Source organism: Gallus gallus, chromosome 31 (assembly GCF_016699485.2).
Source record: "Gallus gallus isolate bGalGal1 chromosome 31, bGalGal1.mat.broiler.GRCg7b, whole genome shotgun sequence".
NCBI classification, from domain to species: domain Eukaryota; kingdom Metazoa; phylum Chordata; class Aves; order Galliformes; family Phasianidae; genus Gallus; species Gallus gallus.
In genome coordinates, this window is record NC_052562.1 from 1,984,320 (window position 1) to 2,006,244 (window position 21,925).

At 54.9% G+C, this 21,925-nt stretch overlaps 3 protein-coding genes across 10 annotated transcripts; 2 read left to right on the forward strand and 1 right to left on the reverse strand.

The window, feature by feature from the left end:
• Positions 1 to 943: 943 nt before the first annotated feature.
• LOC112531135 (platelet glycoprotein VI-like) lies at positions 944 to 3,610 on the forward strand (the record flags this gene model as incomplete). Its single annotated transcript, XM_040654503.1, has 5 exons — positions 944 to 1,235; positions 1,316 to 1,627; positions 1,745 to 1,885; positions 1,983 to 2,020; positions 2,391 to 3,610. Coding segments are annotated over 5 exons (921 nt in total), but the record flags the coding sequence as incomplete, so codon positions are not given.
• A 5,259-nt stretch (positions 3,611 to 8,869) lies between these two features.
• Positions 8,870 to 10,259, reverse strand: FFAR2L7 (free fatty acid receptor 2-like 7). Its single transcript, NM_001318430.1, is given in 1 exon segment — positions 8,870 to 10,259. A coding segment is annotated over 1 exon segment (1,290 nt). The 5' UTR covers positions 10,247 to 10,259; the 3' UTR covers positions 8,870 to 8,956.
• Positions 10,260 to 16,106: 5,847 nt separating this feature from the next.
• LOC112531119 (platelet glycoprotein VI-like) lies at positions 16,107 to 21,228 on the forward strand. Of its 8 annotated transcripts, none has more exons than XM_040654300.2 (8): positions 16,107 to 16,170; positions 16,244 to 16,279; positions 16,397 to 16,675; positions 16,756 to 17,067; positions 17,163 to 17,324; positions 19,122 to 19,181; positions 20,444 to 20,481; positions 20,930 to 21,228. In XM_040654300.2, the coding sequence occupies exons 1-8, from the start codon at positions 16,140 to 16,142 to the stop codon at positions 21,065 to 21,067; spliced, it is 1,056 nt and encodes a 351-aa protein (XP_040510234.1). In that variant the 5' UTR covers positions 16,107 to 16,139; the 3' UTR covers positions 21,068 to 21,228. The 8 variants fall into 8 exon arrangements, 6 of the variants coding, with proteins under 6 accessions (XP_040510234.1, XP_040510235.1, XP_040510238.1 ...); XM_040654301.2 differs by having other exon boundaries at positions 17,190 to 17,324; XR_005842255.2 differs by lacking the exon at positions 20,930 to 21,228 and having other exon boundaries at positions 18,600 to 19,181; positions 20,444 to 20,482.
• Positions 21,229 to 21,925: the final 697 nt, after the last annotated feature.

A 21,925-nucleotide genomic window follows, 5' to 3' on the forward strand; every position in this document is an offset into this window, starting at 1 on the left:
TCCCGGTGGGGAAGGGCACACAGTGCCCCTTTTCAGCTCCTCAGGAACAGGGGAGCAGCCCAGCACTGGCATTTCCCAGGCAGCCATGGCTTGGCCCTGCTCGGACCTGTCCCAGCATGGAGCCTTCCTGGGGGAGAGCTGAGAGGTCACATCTGAACATTTCCGGACCTGTCACGGGCACAGCTTTATCTACACAACTCTGTGACACCAGAGAAGCTGCATTTCTTGATGTCTCCTTTCTGCCAGGTGGTGACTTCAATCATTGCATGAGCGCTCTCATCCCCCCTTCTGCACCAGCACTGCAACACCTCAAAATGGACCGTGATTGCTTTCCTCCCTGCATCTCTCTCTCTCTTACATTCCTTCTCTGCTTCTCTCCAATTTCTCTCCTTTCTTTTCCTCTCTCTTCCTCATTTTCCCCCCAGTCATCTTTTACGCTTCTCCTGCAGCAGCCATGATCCATGACAGCCCAGGGTTGAGAGCGTGTGGGGCACCTCAACAGGCGCAGTGTGCAGAGTGCATCTCTCCACTTGTCGCACCCCAGAGGTGCCCCACAGTGCAACCACCCCTGTGGGCTAATATGTCCACATCAGGAGATGACATCATATCATCCTGAAAAAGAAAGGGGAACAAACAGCAGCTCTCTGGCCACTTCCTTTCCCCTCTGCAGTCTCACTGTCCCCAGGCTGCTCCTGCCTCACGGCACCAATGGCGGTAGCCCTCATCCTTGGTGAGTGACCATGGGGACGCGGTGCCATGGGGGTGGGTGGCCCTGTGTGGGACCAGGACTGTCTCCCTTGCAGGTTGGTGGCTGGTGGCAGCGAGCAGCGCACAGCAACGTGAGTATGGGGACAGGGGGAGAATGGGGACAGAGGGAGGAAACTGTGGTCAGGGGGCCAGCAGAGGGGCTGAGAATGGTGTGCAGGGACAAGGCTGACTGCTGTCCCCTGTCCTAGTGCCCCGACCCTCCCTGTCGCTGCACCCCAGCCAGGGGGTGTCCCTGGGGGGTGCTGTCACCCTGCGCTGCCACCTGCCCCGGCAGGCTGCCTGGGTCTGGCTGTACCAGGAAGGAGGTTGGTTTTACAGCAAGGGGAAGGAGAAGGAGCAGGACGTGGCCGAGTTCTCCTTTGTTAGCACAAAGCGGGAACACGCAGGTCGTTACTGGTGTCAGTACCGGGTATCTTGGTCAGAAGAGGCATCAGAGAAGAGTGACCCCGTGGAGCTGGTGCTGACAGGTGAGGACACTGTGGGCAGCAAGTGGCTCTGGCTGCTCCCCACAGGACCGTGTCCTACTGCTGTCCCCTCCCTCATGCAGATCTCAGATATCCCCCATCCAGAATTTCCCTTCACCCTGAGCAACATGTGGGAACAGGGACCAATGTCACCATCCGCTGCTGGAACAAGGACTATGGGGCCACCTTCTTCCTGCACAAGGATGGGAGCTCAGACCCTATCCAGCGCCAGGAGTCCAGTGGTGGGGGCACAGCCACTTTCACCCTCTTTGGGGTGACCCCAGCTGACAGTGGCACCTACAGGTGCTCCTACTGCCCCTGGCGCTACGCCTTCATGTCTTCACCCCCTGGGGACAGCGTGATGCTGGAGGTGACACCCACAGCTGCACCCCCAGGTGGGTCTCAACCCCATTTGGGTACACCTGGTGCAACCCATGAGTGGCTGTGTCACCTCCTGTCCCCATGGAGGTGGTGGCTGGGGATGTGATAACCCACACATTCCGACCCCACAGGTGCTGCAGGCAGTTCTCATGGGAACCTGGTGGTGGCAGTGGTTGGTGGCTGCACTGCTGCCTTTGTCTTCATCCTCGTCCTTATCATCATCTTCCTCCTCTCTGCCCGCAGACGTCGGACACAGAGAGATGAGAGCCCTGGTGAGGAAGGGGTTAAATGTCCTTATTTCTCAGTAGATCCCCTCAAACGTCCCTCAGGCTCCCCCATAATCTCATTCCCCTCCGTGTTTTGACACAGGTGCCCCCCCCAAAAAGCCTGAGGCCATGGAGTTCCAGGTGAGTGACTGGGTCAGGGAGCACCAAATCCCAATCTGACCCCTGAAGTGCTCCCAGTCCCACATAGAGCCCCAAACTCTGTCCATGGGGACCCCAGGGGACTCCCCACCCTCTCATGCTTTGCCCTAATGTTAAGCACACCCCCAAACTCAGCCCACGAGGAACTCCAAATCTGCATCAAGGAAACACCCTGGACCCAGATCTGAGCCCCCTGATCCCCCTGACCCCTCTGATCCTTAAACACCCCTCAGACCCCACGGGCACTTTCACGCCATGTAGTAGGAACCCCAAACATCCCCCTTGGGGTGTCCCTCCCAGATCACATTTGGGACCCCCATGGTGGCACTCTGTATTCCAACTGTGTCCCCAGGTGCCTTCCAGTGACAGCGAGGGTCTGACCTACTTGGAGCTGCAAGCTGTGACCCCCAGCACACAGCCCCCCAACTCCCCCATCGCCCCACAGCCCTCTGTTATCTACACTGAGGTGGCCGTTCGGGGGCGCCACTGATGCCTCCATACGTGTGCACAAACACATGTGTGTTGTATGCACACATGTGCTTCCAGCATGCACCGTGCACTTGTGTTGTGTGTGCTCACCATCACGTGTGCACTGCATGCAGGTACCACTGCATGTGTTCATATGTTACCTGCGTGTGCACCATCCCATGTGCACAACAGTTGTACACAGATGTGCACTCCGTGATTAACTCTGTTCCTTTGTGTCTGTGCGATGCCACATGTGTACACCAGTATATGTGCACAGTAGTGCATGTCTGTGTCCTTAGCATGCTTTCTGAGACGGGTAAGGAACGCATGAGGTGACCAGCAACACTTTGTGGACAGCTGTTCGTTCCAAAGCATTGCTTTGGAGCCGTTTGATTTCAAAGAGAACCTCTCCATAAATGGATGTGTATTCCTGCTCCGAGCCTTGGCTGACTCCATCGTGGTATCCACCCCAGCTGACTGGGAGAGGTGCGACTCAGGAGGCAGAGAAAGATTCACCTCCCTCCAAACCCACTCAGGGGGACGGTGCACATCTGCTCCCTGTGCCTGCACTATCCGTGTCCTCACTGTGTACGTGTGTCCTCACCATGTGCCCCACATCAGCGCCTCGTCTGTCCCCACAGCACACACATGTCCCTCCCGTGTGCGCATCTCCAGCTCCACATCCCAAACCAGCACCCGACCCACCGTGGTGTTGGGGCAGGATTCCCATTTCTGGAGGGTTTTATCCCACATTCCTGGATGAGAATTCTGATTCCAAAGTGTTTCATTCTGCTTTGTGAGGGAGAATTCCTATTTCTGGAAGTTTTACCCTTCCTCTACCTCTGAAGGTTTTCATTCCTTCTTTTGGGGATAATTCTTGGATCTGAAGGGTTTTCACCAACCTCTGGGAGGAGATTTCCCATTTCCAAATGTTTTTGTCATCATTTCTGGTAGAATTATCATTTGTGGATGTATTTGTCCAAACTTTTGTGAAAAATTCCCGAAACTCTTTGGGAAAATGCAGCCCCAGGAGCAGGAGATCCAGCCGGAGAAGGACAGATGAACGGATGGCCAATGTACTGGTGCAAACCGTCTCCAAACCACTGAAAAAAATGAAATGGTAACGCAGGGGAAAAAAAAAAATAGGAGAAGAAGAGTGAGGGGTTGAGAGGAGAGGAGAGGAGAGGAGAGGAGAGGAGAGGAGAGGAGAGGAGAGGAGAGGAGAGGAGAGGAGAGGAGAGGAGAGGAGAGGAGAGGAGAGGAGAGGAGAGGAGAGGAGAGGAGAGGAGAGGAGAGGAGAGGAGAGGAGAGGAGAGGAGAGGAGAGGAGAGGAGAGGAGAGGAGAGGAGAGGAGAGGAGAGGAGAGGAGAGGAGAGAGGAGAGGAAAAGAAACAAGTCGTCTACAGGGCCATGAATCCAATAAATGCTGGCTCACATTCTGAGAGCAAGGCAAGGTCCATCCCTTGTTCCTGTCCTTCTAATTCAGACCGCAGAATGATTTCCTGATCTGATGGATCTGGCAGCACCACACACCCTCGCTGACTGCTATTCTGTTCAGCAGTGAATTGGCTCTGCAGGGCTGCCAGCGGCCCCTGCCAGGATTTCAGTCTTCCATCAGCAGTGTGTTGAATGACAGCCTCTCCTTCTGGGCTGTCAGCAGCGCTGCTCCCAACACAGCGCACACTGTGTGCTTCTGAGCCCAAGGCGTTCCCGGTGGGGAAGGGCACACAGTGCCCCTTTTCAGCTCCTCAGGAGCAGGGGTGCAGCCCTGCACTGGCATTTCCCAGGCAGCCATGGCTTGGCCCTGCTCGGACCTCTCCCGGCATGGAGCCTTCCTGGGGTAGAGCTGAGAGGTCACCTCTGGACCTTCCGACACGGAGGGGATCTGACAGCACCGCCCCGTGGGTGTCACGTCCTGTGCATGGAGGGTGGGAGGGAGGGAGCACAGGGACTGCGGTGCTGTCACACAACAGCAGCGCAGCACCACACAGCTTTCATTCTCACTGACCCCACCCAGTGGGTTTGGGGTGAGAAATGGAGAGAAAGAGGAAGAATTTGTAGATTCAGATAAAATCTATTTACTGAGACCGAAAACGAAGAGAGGCATAACAGTAATGATGATGAGATATATGAATATACTTTTCCAAAGCAAGTGATGCACAAAGGAATTGCTCAGCACCCAAAGACCAATGATAAAACCGGAACAGAATAGGAGGCAAGAGATTTTTGGGGTTCTGTACAGGATCTATCGAGCATCAGTGGGAGATGGAAGGGGAGCAAAGGGACATGTCTGGGGATCTCCATAAGAGGGGTAGATTGGGACAGATGAGGGGATCTCACAGGAATGGTGGTGGTGTTTGGGAGTGGATGGGAGAGGATTTGGAGGTTTCAAGGCGTGTTAAGAGATTTGCAGGGATAAAGAAGGACTTTGGGGTAAGAGATGAGCATTTAGGGATTTGGTGTGAGTGGGAAGATTTTCGGATGCACCGGTGAGAATGTGGGATTGTTAGATTTGGGGAGGTTATCTGGTTTGTGGTTAGAACAGGACATCAGGGAGTCCCAAGCAGGGAATTTGAGGTCTGTCCCCTTCCACACACCCCTGAAATGAGACACTTGGGGAGGCCCATCAGCGCGGTAAATCAGTGCTGACTGTGGTGTAGATGACAGGGGACTGGGGGGCAGTGGGGTAAGTGGGAGGCTGGGGGCACGGGATGGCAGCTGGCATCTCGACGTAGGTCAGATCCTGGTTGTATGTGGGGAATCTCTGGAGATGGAGGAGGAGAATGGGGTGCTACCATGGGGGTCCCCAAGATGTGTGAGCTGAGGGTGGGTCTGTGGTTTAGGTATGTGGGGGATGTGGCCATGAGGAGGAGTCTGCGTTTGTGACTGGGCTTAGCTTTGAGGTTTGCATGGGGGATGTTTGGGGGTCCAGCCGTGGATTTAGGGTGCCCATAGGGTCTCGAGGTGTTTAGGGACTGGTGGAACACAGAGGCTCAATATTGGTGTCCCCATGGGTCATTGGGTTTCCCTGTGAGTGCATTTAGTGCCCCTCTAATCCAGTTATAGTTGCCTATAGGGACTAGAGGGGGTTTAAGGCTTAGAGGGCATCTTTAGGTCTGGGTATTTAGGGGTATCTGTGGGCTGGGGTTCCCCGCAGTGCAGGTTTGTGTTTCCCAAGGGCTGGACACGGGTGGTGCACATAAATGTGAGGGTAAGCCATATGAGGTTGGGGGTCACTTGGGGTTTCCTTGGGGAAGGTTTGGGTTTCCATGGAGATGCGAGGTGTGGGTCTTAAGAAGTGAACTGGGATTTGGGGTCCACTGACTCAGACCCTTACCTGGAATTGCACTGACTTGTGCATCTCAGGGGTGACACCTGCATGAAAAAGAAGAGGGGGAAGCGTGGGAGTTATGTGTGGGCCTTGGGGGACAACTCGTGGATTTATAAAGGATCAGTAGGGGGGAAAAGAAAACATAGGGGATGCCTGGGGGGATCTGTAGGGAATGGAAACCATTGAAGTCCTTCCTCACCTGCGCTCTCATTTCTCCGTTTCCAGAGGCTGCGGCCATTGAAGAAAAAGTAGAGGCCCGATCTGATGGCCAAGAGAGCAGAACAGACCTTCACCACCACCACCAGCAGGTTCACATAGGACCACCTCTTGGCACCTGTGGGCTCTGAGGGTTTGGGTGTCACCATCACAGGGCAGGGATGCCGTGACAGTTCCACCCATGGCTGACACTGGGGCCCTACAAATGGGGTCTCCGACCTAACTGGGGTTGCAGGTGTTAGTGTCACCTCCATCATCACGCTGTCTACAGTGGGTGAGGACACAAATGTGTGGTCCGTGGGGTTGTGGGATTATGTGCTGGTGCTGGCAATGCCAGAGTCCCCCCTCAGTGGGTGAAGGTGGCTGTGCCCCACCAGTGGGATCCTGGCACAGGATACGAGCTGAGCATTCATCTCTGTGCAGGAGGAATGTGCCACCACAACCCCCATTCCAGCACTGGGTGGTGACATCAGTCCCCATTCCCACATGTTGCCTGGGCTCAGGGAAATGCTGAGTTGGGGGAAGCAGCGGTTTGTGTGCAGGGAGGGGAAGAGATGGGACTTGGCCGTGTGGGAAAAGCTCAGGGCCAGCCGGTGTCCACAGTGCCCTCACCTGTCAGCAACAGCTCCACGGGGTCAATCTGATTTGATGTCCTCAGAGGCTTTGACACCTGGTACCGACACTGATATGTCCCGGCGTCCTCCAGTTTTGTGACAGCAAAGGAGAACTCAGCTGCATCCTGCTCCTTGTCTTTTTCCTTCTTAAATCTCAGAGTTCCATTGTGCCAGAGCTGGACCCAGGCATCCATGCGGGGCAGGTGGCAGCGCAGGGTGACATTGTTCGCCAGGGACACCCCCTGGCTGGGGTGCAGCGACAGGGATGGTCGGTGCACTAGGACAGGGGACAGCAGTCAGCCTTGTCCCTGCACACCATCCTCAGCCCCTCTGCTCTCCCCCTGACCACGCTCCCCTCCCTCTGTCCCCATTCTCCCCGTACCCCCATACTCACAGGTCTGCTGTGCCCTGCTCGTTGCCACCAGCCACCAACCTGCAAGGGACACGGTTCAGGTCCCACACAGGGCCACCAACCCCTGTGGCACCATGTCCCCGTTGTCACTCACCGAGAATGAGGGCCACCACTATTGGTGCCATGAAGCAGGAGCAGCGTGGGGCAGCGCGACTGCAGTGGAGAAAGAAAGTGGCCGAAGAGCTGCTGTCAGTTCCTCTTTTGGACAAAATGCTGTGATGTCGTCTCCTCATGTGGTATTTGTGGTCCCCAAGTGGGTGGTGGTACTGAGGGCACCCAGTGGTGACACACACAGAGCACTGCACACATCCCCAGTTGGGGCGTCCCACAGACTGTCACCTCTCCAGCTCCTGGTCTGAGATCCACTTCCCCCTTCACACAGCTGGGATCCACCTGCAGCCATCAGCCCAGCACAGAGTACACCGCCCCGTGGTCAGGAAAAACAGAATTCCTGACGTGGCACCGACCTCTCAGCCACGCATTTATCAGAGGAGTTCTCCCAACCCTCTCAGCATCCCTCGCTGCCACTGAGGGGACAGAGGAGAACTCCACCTGTACTCCCACTCTGCCCACTGACCACCCCAGTGCCCTGAACACCCTTTGCATGGCCCTCGGGCTTCTCTCAGTGACTGCATCACTGCCGGCCTGACCCATCAGTAAGGGAGAACAGCCAGAGGGGTGAACCGGAGCAGGCAGTGTCCTGGTGATGTCCCTGAGCAGGGCCCCAGGAGGGCAGCACACTTCCCTACAGGTAGAGTCTGGCTGATGTGTCAGAGCCTCTGTTCCCCTCAGAAGGAGGCCCCTATGACAGCCACCCTTCTCTCCTTCTATCTGAAGGGGGTCTGGAGGCGTGGAGCTGACCACTTTGTCCTAGGCAATGACCTGGGTGCAGGCTCAGGCACTTGCAGCTGCTGCAGACCTGCATGGGCACGTTCTGGGGTGCGCACACTCTGGAGACCTGCATTGATTTTGGGCAAGAGCTTTCAGCCTCGTAGAGACCGCATCCAGATGTGTTGTTTGGGAGGCAGCTGATGGGTGAGCTGATCTCCGCAGTGGGGAGTGATGCTCTGCCCTCCTGCTCGCCCTGCCCACACCAACTGCTGCGCCAACTGCTGTGCCAGGCTGTCACTGCCACGAGACCAGGAACTCTCAGACAAATACATGGCTGCTGAATAGGTTTTAATTAGCACTTCTGCCTTGTTACAACACCTCTGATCAGCCCTACAGGGTACAGGGCACATCCTGATGGCGGTGGGCTGCTGGGACTCTGCTTTGAGGCCGCAGATGTCCTCTGATCTGGGAACAGCCGCCTTGCCTGGAGAGAGGGGCCGTGTGCTGAGGGATCTCCATGAAGTGCTGATGGCCCTGAAGTTATTGCCAGCTGTCAGGACACTGGGAGTACTGGGGGCACTGAGGGCACTGAGGGCACTGGGGACACTGGGGACATTGGAGGAACTGCGGACATTGCTGGATATTGAGAATACTGCAGACATGGGGGACATGGAAGGAATTGGGGACAGTGGGGATGAAGCAACGCTGGGTCCACATTGATCCTTTGGTCCACATTGACTCCAACCCCATTGGATATCAAGGTCAACATTAAGTCACACTCACAGTTCTCCATTGACCACATTGGTTACATTTGTGGGATCTTATTGACCCCACTGATCTCTACCATGTTTCCATGCTGACCCCAACCCCATGGGACAGTGATACACTGACCAAGAATTGGTTGACCCACAAACATTGGACACGTCTGTGGGACCACGCTGACCACAAGGAATCTGGACCCATCCCCATTTCTGACCTCCTACCCCATTAAACCCACTCCAATCACAACAACCTTATTTAGCCCATAACTGCCTTCTCTTACAGGCTCATTCCCTGTGCCAACACCAACCCCAAAACCTACATATTGTGTCCCGAATTGCCCCCGCCACCCCACTGACCGCGCTCCGCACTGCACTGGAGGAGAAATAGAAGATGAAGGGGTCGAGCGCAGCGCTGAGGGTGGTGAGGAGCAGAGCGTAGGGCCTCCAATCAGGGCTGCGCTGCTGCACAAAGCCCACCACATGCGAGAGGTTGAAGGGTCCAAAGCAGACCCCAAAGTTGACCATGGTGACCACAGCCAGCCCCACAGTGCGGTACTTCTTCTGCAGTGGGATGTGGGGTCGAGTGAGGAGGGCACGGATGAGGCGGATGTAGCAGAACATGGTGATGGCAAAGGGGATGAGGAAGAAGACGAGGAAGAGCTCGAGGCGCAGGGGAAGGACGAAGCGCAGCTGGGCTTGAGAGAAGTCATCGTAGCAGTGGTAGCCCAGGCTTGGTTGGGTCTCAGAGGCATTCTGGGAAGTCCACAGGGTGGTGGTGGGGATGTGGGGTGTGTTTGGGGTTGTGTAGGCAGAGGATTTGAAGCTGGAGTTGTTGAGGTTGGCGTTGGGGCTGGAGATCCTGCAGATGTCGTCACTGGAGTTCTTTGAGACACTGGAGATGGTGATGTTAGCAGTGGAGGTGTTGGGGACATTGGTGTCAACGCAGTCAGGTTGGATCAACTCAAATTTTCCATGGTTGATAACATTGGCTTCAAAGGAATGGGAGCTGCCCATCTTCAGCCCAGTGAGGCCAACGTCATAGGGGTTCTCCATCCCGGATTCCCTGGTCTTGGTCCGATTCACCCCATAACCACCTTCCCCATCAGCCTCAGACCCATTGATCCCAAACTCTCTGTGATATTCTGCCACAAAGATGATGGAACAATGAGACAATGCCATCACTGAAAGGACAGCGCTGGCGGCCATCGTCCGCCATAACCTCCGGCGCCGGTTGTAGCGGTGCGGGAACACGACCCCAAAGTAGCGCTCCACACTGAGGGCAGCCATAAAGAGAGTGCTGAGGTAGATGCTGGAGTAGAAGCAGAAGTTTGCTATGGGGCAGAGCGCTGTGGGGAAGGGCCACACCATCATGGCTGCCTCTTCGGCCATCTTGAAGGGGAGGAAGAGGAGGACAAGCAGGTCGGCAGTGATGAGGTTGAGGAGGAGGAGGTCGGCAGCGGTGAGGTGGGGATGAGGACGGTGACACCGGATTTTGATGAGGAGGGTGAGGAAGGTGAAGACATTGGCAGGAAATCCCAAGGCGAAGGTCAGCGTGTGGACAGCAAAGACGAGCATGGCGAGAGGAAGGCTGTGGGACAAAGGGCACAGAGCTGTAGGGCAGGCTAGGGGGTCATACTGGGGCTACAGGATGGGCCATGGTATCAAACTGGGGCTATAGGATGAGCTAAGGGGTAATAGCAGAGCTATGGGTTGGACTATGGAGTCATGGGGCTATGAGGCAGGGCTATGGGGCACAAATGGGGCCGTGGGGTAATATGTCAATTTCTGGGGGAATGGGACAGGCAATGAGGATATGGGGTTGGATGTGGAGCTACGGGGCATGATATGGGGCAGGGGGGAGAGGTATGGGGCTATGAAGCCTGATATGGGGCTGTGGGACGCTGTATGTGGTCCTAGTAATCCCGAAGAGATGAGAATGAGCACAGCAGGAGGAAGGCTCCGGGGCTGTGGGCAGAAAGCTATGAAGCAGGATATGGATCTGTGGGGCAGGACATGGGGTGAGATTTGATGTCATGGGGCATGATATGCAATTATGGGGCAGGATATGGGCTCATACCATTCTCAAAGCAATGAGGATGAGGATGGAGGGAGGGAAGGCTGTGGGGGACAGAGCTGTGGGGATGAATATGGAAGCACGGGGCTGTGGGGCAGGAACATGGGGTTAGTGGTTATGGGGTACAGTGTGGAGTCATGAGGTTATGAGGTGAGGCCTCACAGCTTCCTCCACACCCACAGGAGAGTGCTGCCCCCATAAGGATTTAGTTTGGTTGATTAATGCATTTCCTGCCCAGGGTGAGAAGACGAGGAGCAGGGCACTGAGCCTCCCCATCTGAAAACTCATCACTGCCCCCAAATCCCACCGCTCTCCCACAGCTCTCCACACCCCACAACTCATCAAAACCTCATGCCCCACCACAAAACCCTCCCTGCTACCCCACAGCCATATTTCCTGCCTCACAGCCCCACAGCCCCATGAACCCCCATCCCACCCCAGAACTACACGTGCTGTCCGCTTGCCCCATGTCCAGCCCGTTGGCCTTGTATCAAGATACAGAGCACCATGATCCCATATCTCTAACCCATACTACCACAACCCCACATCCTGCCACTATGAGTCCCAAGCCCCCATATCCCTCTCGATAACCCCACGACTCTTCACCTTTCCCCAGTACTGCACTACTGCCCCACATCCGTCAGCCCACCAGGAACCCCCCATGTGCTCACCACCTCTGTTTGCCTCAGTGTCTGTGGGGAGCTGGGTCCCGGCCCATAGGTTAAGTGAGGAACTGACAGGGGTGGGGCCACACTTGGGGGCCACTCTCCGCAGAGGCCCTTTCTCCTTTGTCATGGCATGGGAACGCCCCCTAGGCTGAGCGACACTACTTGCGGGAGATTTGGGGGAGAAAAAAATGGGGGGGGGGTACACTTTTTATGGGACACCCCACAGATGTGTAGGGTGGGTACAGAGGGGTGGTCACTTCAGGGTGGTGTCCTATGGGGCAGCGATGACATTGGAGGAAACGTGTTTTTTCCTGAACAGCAAACGTCTGCTGTGTGGTGGTGGGGAGCCCCAAAATTGGCATAAATGTACAAAAATAGGAGATGTGGCGCTGTGGGGCTGTGTCCCATAACTGTCTTCTCTCTGTACGTAGATCCAAATACCCCCCATCCAGCATTTCCCCGACACCTGAGGAACAGGTGGAGGTAGGGACAAACATCAGCATCCAGTGCTGGAACCAGGGTTATCAGAGCACCATCTCCCTGCACCAGGGTGGGCACTCAGCCCCTGTCCAGCACAGGAACACCAATGCTGATGGCACAGCCGTGGTTCAGTTGTAGCTGAGCAGTGCTGCACAGAGCCACAGATGGTTCCGCTTCTCAGCTTCTCACCCTGTGCTGCCAGCGAGGGGCTGGAGGGCACCAGGAGCTGGGAGGGGACAGCAGCAGGCCAGCTGACCTGCACTGCCAAAGGGATATCTCACACCGTATGGCATCGGGTGAGAAATGGAACTCTGAGGGGAGCTGTGTGAGGTGGTGACGGGAGAGCAGCATGGAAAGAGGTATCCAGTATGGGAGGGAACGAGCTGTGCTGGAGGTGGTGTAGAATGGTGTTCGGAATGATGATCCGGAATGGTGTTTGGAATGAGGAGCAAGTGGTGGAGGAACTGGCTGACCAACTCTGGCAATGCCAGTTCCACCAGCCAGGAGGAATCCAGGGACAGTTGGGTTCATAAAGGAGTGCCCGGTTTGAGAGGTTCCTAAGATTCACCTTTCTCACAACTCACCGAGTGGGACGGGACATTTTCCTTGGCATCATGGGCAGAATGCCCTGGATAAAGAGCAAGAGGAATCCAGAAGGGCTATAACCTGAGTTGAGAAAGAAGGATTCTTGTTTGGGCCATGTCTGAGCTCTGGGGCAGCTGCTCACGTCTACACGAGTTCAGCCTGATGGAGAGTGCAGGACGGATACAGGACTTGTCAAGAGGACGTTGATTGAGATCTGGTGAAGGTGAGGCCATTGTTTGTGGAGTTTGAGGTGCCGCAGAGATAGCAGTGCAGGAAGGTAGATGTGTTGTGCACCAAATTGAGTGAGGAACTGAGTCACTGAGAGCGGTGATAAGGAGTTTGCAAGCTGAACTGGAAGTTGAGCCAAAGGTGTGCTTGCATGCATGGATAGCACAGCACAGTTTGCAGAACCATCTGCACGAGGGTTAGATCTGCTTTCAGAGGGTGTGCAGTTTTTGTACCTGTTTGCAATCCATGCATGATGGCCATCTGATGACCTCTCAACCTGAATCATGAGAACAGCTTTTCCATACTGTGAGAACAGCCTTTTGCAGACCTGGGACGGATTCAAGCTGAAGGACAGCAGGCTTGTGCAATTGGAAGCTCAAGAAGGAAATGCGGAGGCTGCAAAACTTGTTGCCAAGTGAAGATAAGGAAGTAGAATAGATGTCCCGCTGTTGCAGATAAGGCAGCAAAACAGATGGCTGAGCTCCGTGTAACGTCAGTGGGAACAGGTTCGTTCTGCACCACCTTGTAAGGCTGGAAATTCATAGCGACAATGATTACCAGCCTTCGTCCCATGTGGTCTCCAGGAAGGCAGTGAGATGGTGAGGGGAGGACATTCCTTCTCTTTCTGCTCTGCCTGACCTCACAGCACAGTTAGGAGATATTTTCCCTTTCCCTTTGGTGTGATATATTACTACTGATTCCTTTTAAATTGGGTTATATCATACTTCATTACCATTTTGAGTAAAAGGGTTTTCTCCTTATTTCAGACAGTTAACGCCTCTTTCTCATCTGACTTCCCGAGCAGGAAGGTGTGAGGATGGGAAGGGCCTAGCTTTTCCCTGTCATGGTGTCATGGTTTAGTAATTCTGCATTTTATTGGTATTCCACATCATAACAGCATGGAGAGCACGGGTAATTAAAGGGTTAGTACTCCAGGTCCGTGGATTGACAACCTTCCAGATGCCTGCTTCTCAGAAGAGAAGTAGAACTGCATATCCCAGAGGACCTCACGGTCAGAGAAGGAAGATACGGCACAGAAGTCACGGGATCGGGCTCTGTCGGATCTCTCTCTCTCTGGTAGCCACGCAGAGGGCTGGGTGTGCTTCCAAGCCATGCGCCCTCACTCAAGTAGGCCTTTTAGTTTTGGAAACTTTCTATCTCTTGTTTTGTTTGATTTATTACCCTCAATTTCAATTAGAATGCATTATATTGTGTTATCTTGCATTCCGATATCATGGCCAGCAAAGTAAGTATTCCTCCTTAGATCATTGCCGCTGTTCCATTCTCCTTCCCTCTCTGAGCCCAGCTCCCGTTCCCCTACCCGTTTCCCCTTTCCCTTCCCATTTTTTTGTGTGAAACTGGGCCCACACGCCTATTGCCGCCTTGTCATGAGCATAGATTTATCTAGATTGATCTAAATAGCTCCATGACATAGGGATTAGCCATAAACTGGGGGAGAAGAGAAAGTCTGTGCGCGGGAGGGCTGTGTGTGGGAGCAGCAGTGAGGGGAAGGGCAGGAGAGCTGACTTCCCCCTTTTGGTGATGAAAGAGGAAATGCTGGAGAGTTTGTGAGCTCGATCGATATTATGGAGTCCAGATAGAGAATTTTGTGGTGCTGGATGGAGAATTTTTGGGGCCACAGGGAGACCTGGGGGCTGCATGAAAGATCTGCAGTCTCGATGGAGGTTTGGGGCTGGATAGAAATGTTGGGTTGGTTGGAGGCTTTGGGTCTGAATGGAGCCTTGTGGGCCTGGATGCAGAGATTGTGCCTGCCTGTTGAGATCAGAGTTGCATGGAGATTTAGGGGCTGGATGGAGGTTTCAGGGGGGATGGAGATTTTTGGGGATGGGTGACATTTATGGGGCTGGATGGTGGATGTGGGGACGGAACGGAGTATTTTTGGGTGGATGGATGGACGGATGGACGGATGGGCAGGTAAGTAACAGAGTGACGGAAAGCAGCCCACACAGCTGGGAATCTGTCCTCAAAGACAGGGAGAGGAGCAGAGCTGTCAGATGTGTAAGGCCGCTTTGCTCAGGGCACAAGAGCTCTCCATCCCCAGTGCAGGCAGTCCAGAAACGAAGGCAAGAGAGCAGCATGGCTGAAGCAGGACCTGCTGGTCAAAGTGGAGAGCAAGAAGCAGATGCACAGGCAGTGTCAGCAGGGCCAGGGAGCCTGGCAGGAGGGTGGTGCTGGTGCTGGTCTGTGTGGGGCTGGGGGCAGGAAGGCCAAGGCCCTGATGGAACTGGACATGCTGAGTGGTGCAAAGAAGAACAAGGAAGGCTTCGACAGGGCTGTCAACCTGAAAAGGAAAGCCCAGGAGGGCGAACCCAACAGTGAGTAATGCAAGCAGGCTAGAAACTACAGACAAGGAGAAGGCTGACTCCTTCATGGGTTATATGGGTTCCGCACACTGCCTCTGTGTGTCAGTAGATTCAGCCAGACTCAAAAATGCTGTCCCATATTCTGGGAGCAAGGCAAGGTCCATCCCTTGTTCCTGTCCTTCTAATTCAGACTGCAGAATGATTTCCTGATCTGATGGGTCTGGCAGCACCACGCACCCTAGCTGACTGCTATTCCGTTCAGCAGTGAATTGGCTCTGCAGGGCTGCCAATGGCCCCTGCCAGGATTTCAGCCTTCCATGAGCAGTGTGCTGAATGACAGCCTCTCCTTCTGGGCTGTCAGCAGCGCTGCTCCCAACACAGCGCACACTGTGTGGTTCTGAGCCCAAGGCATTCCCGGTGGGGAAGGGCACACAGTGCCCCTTTTCAGCTCCTCAGGAACAGGGGAGCAGCCCAGCACTGGCATTTCCCAGGCAGCCATGGCTTGGCCCTGCTTGGACCTGTCCCGGCATGGAGCCTTCGTGGGGGAGAGCTGAGAGGTTACCTCCAGACATTTCCGGGCCAGTCATGGGCACAGCTTTATCTACATAACTCTGTGACGCCAGAGAAGCTGCATTTCTTGATTTCTCCTTTTTGCCAGGTGGTGACTTCAATCATTGCATGAGCGCTCTCATCCCCCCTTCTGCACCAGCACTGCAACTCCTCAAAATGGAGCATGATTGCTTTTCACCCTCCATCTCTCTCTCTTACGTTCCTTCTCCGCTTCTCTCCAATTTCTCTCCTTTCTTTTCCTCCCTCTTCCTCATTTTCCTCCCAGTCATCTTTTACGCTTCTCCTGCAGCAGCCATGAACCATGACAGCCCAGGGTTGAGAGCGTATGGGGCACCTCAGCAGGCGCAGTGTGCAGAGTGCATCTCTCCACTTGTCGCACCCCAGAGGGGCCCCACAGTGCAACCACCCCTATGTGCTAATATGTCCACATCAGCAGTTGACATCATATCATCCTGAAAAAGAAAGGGGAACTGACAGCAGCTCTCCGGCCACTTCCTTTCCCCTCTGCAGTCCCACTGTTACCAAGCTGCTCCTGCCTCATGGCACCAATGGTGGTGGACCTCATTCTCGGTGAGTGACAATGGAAACGTGGTGCCACGGGAGTTGGTGACCCAGTGTGGGACCAGGACCGTGTCCCTTGCAGGTTGGTGGTTGGTGGCTGCGAGCAGGGCACAGCAACGTGAGTATGGGGACAGGGGGAGAATGGGGACAGAGGGAGGGATGCGAGTGGAGGGGGAGAACAGAGGGGCCCAGGAGGGTGTGCAGGGACAAGGCTGACTGCTGTCCCCCGTCCTAGTGCCCCGACCCTCCCTGTCACTGCACCCCAGCCAGGGGGTGTCCCTGGGGGACACCGTCACCCTGCGCTGCCACCTGCCCCGGCTGGCTGCCTGGGTCTGGCTGTTCCAGGAAGGAGGTTGGTCATACAACAAGGGGAAGGAGAAGGAGCGGGACACGGCCGAGTTCTCCTTTGTTAGCACACTGCGGGAACACGCAGGTCGTTATCGGTGTCAGTACCGGGAGTCTTGGTCAGAAGAGGCGTCAGAGAAGAGTGACCCCGTGGAGCTGGTGCTGACAGGTGAGGACACTGGAGACAGCAAATGGCTCTGGCTGCTCCCCACTGGACCGTGTCCTACTGCTCTTCCCTCCCTCATGCAGATGTCAGATATCCCCCATCCAGCATTTCCATTCACCCCGAGCAACATGTGGGAACAGGGACCAATGTCACCATCAGCTGCTGGAACAAGGATTACGGGGCCACCTTCCTCCTGCACAAGGATGGGAGCTCAGCCCCTATCAAGCACCAGGACTCCAGTGGTGGAGGTGCTGCAAACTTTACTTTCCTTGCGGTGACCCCAGCTGACAGTGGCACCTACAGGTGCTCCTATCGCCCCAGGGGTTACCCCTTCGTTTCTTCACCCCTTGGGGACAGCGTGATGCTGGAGGTGACACCCACCCCTGCACCCCCAGGTGGGTCTGAGCCCCCCATTTGCATGCCTCCCCTGTCATGGATGGGTGGCTGTGTCTCTGCATCCCGTCTGCATGGGGGTTGTGGCTGGCAATAGGGACACCCAAACTCCCGGACCCCACAGGTGCCGAGGAGCAGTCCCGTGCCAATCTGGTGATGGCACTGGTGAGGGGCTTTGTGGCTGCACTCGTCTTTGGCCTCGGAGTCTTCTTTGTCATCGATGCCCTCAGCCTCTGGATACAGAGAGATGACAACTGTGGTGAGCAAGTTCAAATGTCTACCATCCACTACTGATTCCTTCAGTGTCCCCCGCCTGCCCTTCTATCCCATATAGACCTTCCCAGGTGTCCCTTGCCTTCCCTTTCATCCCCTATCAATTCCTGATTGTGCTCCTGGAGTGTGACTCCAGGTCACCCCATAATCCACTTCCTGACACAGGAGCCCCCCCATAATGCACGAGGCTGTGAAGTTCCTGATTATTGTCTGGGTCAGGGATCCCATCTCCCAACTTTCCCCGTGGGGCCTCACCAAACCTCACCAGGGAAACCCAAACCCTGCTCATAATTACCCCTCGGGACCAACAACCCCATATGGCTCACCCTAACTTTACATGCCTCCCAAATCCAGCCCATGGGGAACCCAAAATCTGCATTGGGGGGAATCCCTAGTCACAAAATTTCAGCCTCCATATCCATCGGAGCCCTCCAGGCCCTAAGCACACCACATATCCCATAGTGCACCCACAAACCCACTAGAAGGTACCCCAAAAACCGCTCATATGGAACCCCAATCTATGACCCACAGGGATGACAAATCTAATCCGCTACGGTCCCACAATCCCTTAACACTCCAGACCCCGTGGGCACCCCCAAACCACAGCAGGACCCCCAACCATCCCCCCCTTGGGATCCACAAATAGAAGGCCCGCACAGCTCCAGACCCTCCCTCTTGAACACCACTCCCAAATACCAACACAATCAGTCCCTCTCCAAAGCATGTGGGAGACCCCCATGGTGGCACCCCGCTGTTCCTCTGTGTCTCCAGGTGCCCCCCCCCCAGTGACAGTGAGCGTCTGACCTACGCCGAAATTCATGCTGTGACCCCTGCTCCCCGGCTACCCATCAGCCCCCCATTATCTACACCCATGTGGGCCGTTGGGGACCCCTGCTGATACCCCCCACACCCACAGTGCTTCATTTTTAAGGCGCTGTGAATGGGACACACCCCAAATTCCCCACTTGGAGCTCCGTGATACAGCAATCCCATCCTTATAGCCCTAAATCCCAAGAAATCAAACATCCCCAAATCCTCCCGTGTGCAGCTCATCTCATTTAAAGTCCACCAAATCCCTGAATTCTCCTCTCTCACCCCCAAATCCTTCCTGATTCCCCTCAAATCCTGTAACATCCCTTGAGATCTCTCCATCACCTCTCACCCTTACGTTCCTTCTCTGCTTCTCTCCATTTCCTCTCTTTCTTTCTTTTTCTCTCTCTCCCTCATTTACCTCCCGGTCATCTTTACTCTTCTCCTGCAGCAGCCATAACCTCAATTTCCCTGGAGGTAGCAGAGAAAGCAATAACACCAGTGCCAAAGTATCCTTTCTCTGTATTACTCATTCATTGTTTCTTATTCTAAGTCCCCTAATTTCAGTGCAGGGCAGTTGATTGGCTGATGGTGGACAGTTCAATAAATGGTCTTCTGTCGTTCCTCTGAGTCACTGTCTGACGCTGTTGCCCTGGAGAGCCCAGGCAAGCACGGACAGCCCTACTGGGGCACTGTGCAGAGAGTGTGGCATGCGTTGGGGGACACCATGCCAGGGGACACACTCACAGCCCTTTGGGACAGTGTGTGACACCCCAGGGTTGAGAGCGTGTGGGGCGCCTCAACAGTCACAGTGTGCAGAGTGCACCTCTCCACTTGTCCCACCCCAGAGGGACCCCAGAGTGCAACCACCCCTATGGGCTAATATTGCCACATCAGGACGTGACATCACATCATCCTGTCCAAAAAGGGGAACTGACAGCAGCTGTCCGGACACTCTCTGTCCCCTCTGCAGTCTCGCTGTCCCCAAGCTGCTCCTGCCTCATGGCACCAATGGCGGTGGCCCTCATCCTCGGTGAGTGACAAAGGGGACGTGGTGCCACAGGGGTTGGTGGCCCTGTGTGGGACCAGGACCGTGTCCCTTGCAGGTTGGTGGCTGGTGGCAGCAAGCAGGGCACAGCAAGGTGAGTATGGGGACAGGGGGAGAATGGGAACGGAGGGAGGGGAGCGTGGTCAGGGGGCCAGCAGAGGGGCCCAGGAGGGTGTGCAAGGACAAGGCTGACTGCTGTTCCCTGTCCTAGTGCCCCGACCCTCCCTGTCGCTGCACCCCAGCCAGAGGGTGTCCCTGGGGGACACTGTCACCCTGTGCTGCCACCTGCCCCAGCTGGCTAGCAGGATCCAGCTCTGCCAGGACCAGCATCTGACTTCCTGCATGGACAAGTATGAGATGCAGGATGTAGCTGACTTCTACATTACCACAAAGCGGGAACATGCAGGGACGTATCGGTGCCAGTATCAGGTGCAGAAGTCATTGAAGACATCAGAGAAGAGTGACCCCGTGGAGCTGGTGGTGACAGGTGAGGACATGGAGACAGCGGTTGCTGTATGCTGTGTCCACATGGCTGTGTCCTATCACTGTCCCATCCATGAACACAGATCTGAGCTTCCCCCCACCCGGCATTTCCCTGAGCCCTGGGGGACACGTGGGGACGGGGACCAACATCACCATCCGTTGCTGGAACAAGGATTATGGGGCCACTTTCCTCCTGCACAAGGACAGGTGCTCAGCTGCCCTCCAGTGCCAGCACCCCGATGAAGGGGGTATGGCCACCTTCACCCTCTTTCAGGTGACCCCAACTGATAATGGCACCTATAGGTGCTCCTACCTCATCAAAGGCTACTTCCCCTTACTGTCCTCACCCCTTGGAGACAACGTCACTCTGGAGGTGACACCCACATCTGCACACCCAGGTAGGTGTCAGCTCCCATTTGCATGTCCTCAGTGACACCCATGTGTGGCAGTGTCTCTGCATCCCATCGCTGTGGGGATGATGTTTGGGGATGGGGACTTCCATATCACCCGGACCCCACAGGTGCTGCCGTGGAGTCCCACAGGAACATGGTGGTGGCAGTGGCAGGGGGCTGTGCTGTCGCCTTTGTGTTCATCCCCCTCCTCATCATCTTCTTCCTCCTCACTACCCGCAGATGCCAGAGGTTGAGAGATAAGCGCCATGGTGGGGAATGGGCTAAATGGCTTCCAACATCTATAGATCCTCCATGCGTCCTTCAGGTCCCCCCTAACACCCACTCCTCTCTTCTCTCCTTTTTTTGTTGCAGGTGCACCCCCCAGAAGGCCCGAGGCTGTGCAGCTCCAGGTCAGTGTCTGAGTCAGGCAATCCCAAATCCCAGTCTGCCCTTTGGGCCCCAAACCCAACTCGGGAACCCCAGTCCCTGCCCAATGGGAGCACATAGGACTCCCAGCCCCATGTGGCTTAACCCAACTTCATGTGCATCCCCAAATCCAGCTGATGGAAACATCTAATTTGCACCAGGGGGGCTCCCCAAGCCCCACATTTAAGTTTCCAGACACCCTGGTGCCCACCAAGCCCTGAACAGCGCCCAGACCCCACGGGCATCTTCAAACTGAGTAATGGGACCTCAACACTGCCCACGGTCTCCAGTGTCTGACCCCCAGGGACCCCAAATCTCAGCCCCAAACCCACCCTCTTGGACACTCCCCCTGCATACTTACAACATGGGTGTTCCCCCCAAGCAAACTGGGGACTCCCATAGTGACACTCCCCTGTCCCTCTCTGTCCCCAGGTGCCATGCAGTGACAGCGACTGTCTGACCTATGTTGAGCTGCAAGCGAAGCCCCCAACAACTCGGTGCCCTGGTCCTCCTGCTGACCCCCAACCCCCCACTATCTACGCTGATGTGCGCACTGGGGGACCCCACTGATGTCCCCCATATGTGTGGACATGCACGTGGATGTTGTGTGCACAGATGCACTTCAACCGTGCACACTGCTGGTGTGCTGTGTGTGCTTACAACCACGTGTGCAATACATGCATGTACCACTGCATGTGTTCATGTGAATTACATGTGTGTACACCATCACATGTCCTCAATTAGTTTACACATGTGTGCTTTGTGCTCTGTGCCTCTGTATGGGTTTGTGTGCCTCTTACGCGTACACTGATACATGTACACAATAGTGCACACGTGTGTCCTTATCATGTGCCCCATGGCACATCTTCATCACTCGAACCCAAACCAGCAGCAATCCCACAACATTTCTGGTACAGGACTCCCACTTCTGGAGAGTTCCCCTTCTCCCCCTCCCCCCCAACCCACTCCTGTGGGAGAATTCCTATTCTGAAGGGTTTATTCTTCTTTCTGAAGGCGGATTCCCATTTCTGGAAGGTTTTACCCTTCCTCTTCCTCAGGAGGGTTTTATTCCACCTTTTCAGGACAATTCACAGTTCTAGACTATTTTTCCTGACCTTTGGATGGGATTTACCATTTCAGAAGATTTTGCCATCATTCCCAGCAGAATTATTTCTTGTGGATGCGTTTATCCGATCTTTTGAGGAAAATTCTCTTTCCTGGAAGGTTACATCCTCCTTTTGAGGTAGGCTTCTTGCTTCTGGGTAGTTTGATACAGTTCTTATAGTGTAAAGTTACCATTCTAGAGTGTGTGTGGCTGGAGAAAACATTTAGGGATCAAATGGAGTTTTGTTTTTATTTTTAGTGCTGGATGTCATGGTTTTGTAACTTCGCTATTGGTATTCCACATCATAACATCATGGACAAAAG

Coding starts and splice junctions, on each gene's coding strand:
- LOC112531119 (XM_040654300.2), top strand. CDS start 16,140: ATGGCACCAATGGTGGTGGACCTCATTCTCG. Junction 17,325..19,121: donor ACAGAGAGATGACAACTGTG/GTGAGCAAGTTC, acceptor TCCCCTCTGCAG/TCTCGCTGTCCCCAAGCTGC. Junction 19,182..20,443: donor GGCGGTGGCCCTCATCCTCG/GTGAGTGACAAA, acceptor TTTTTGTTGCAG/GTGCACCCCCCAGAAGGCCC.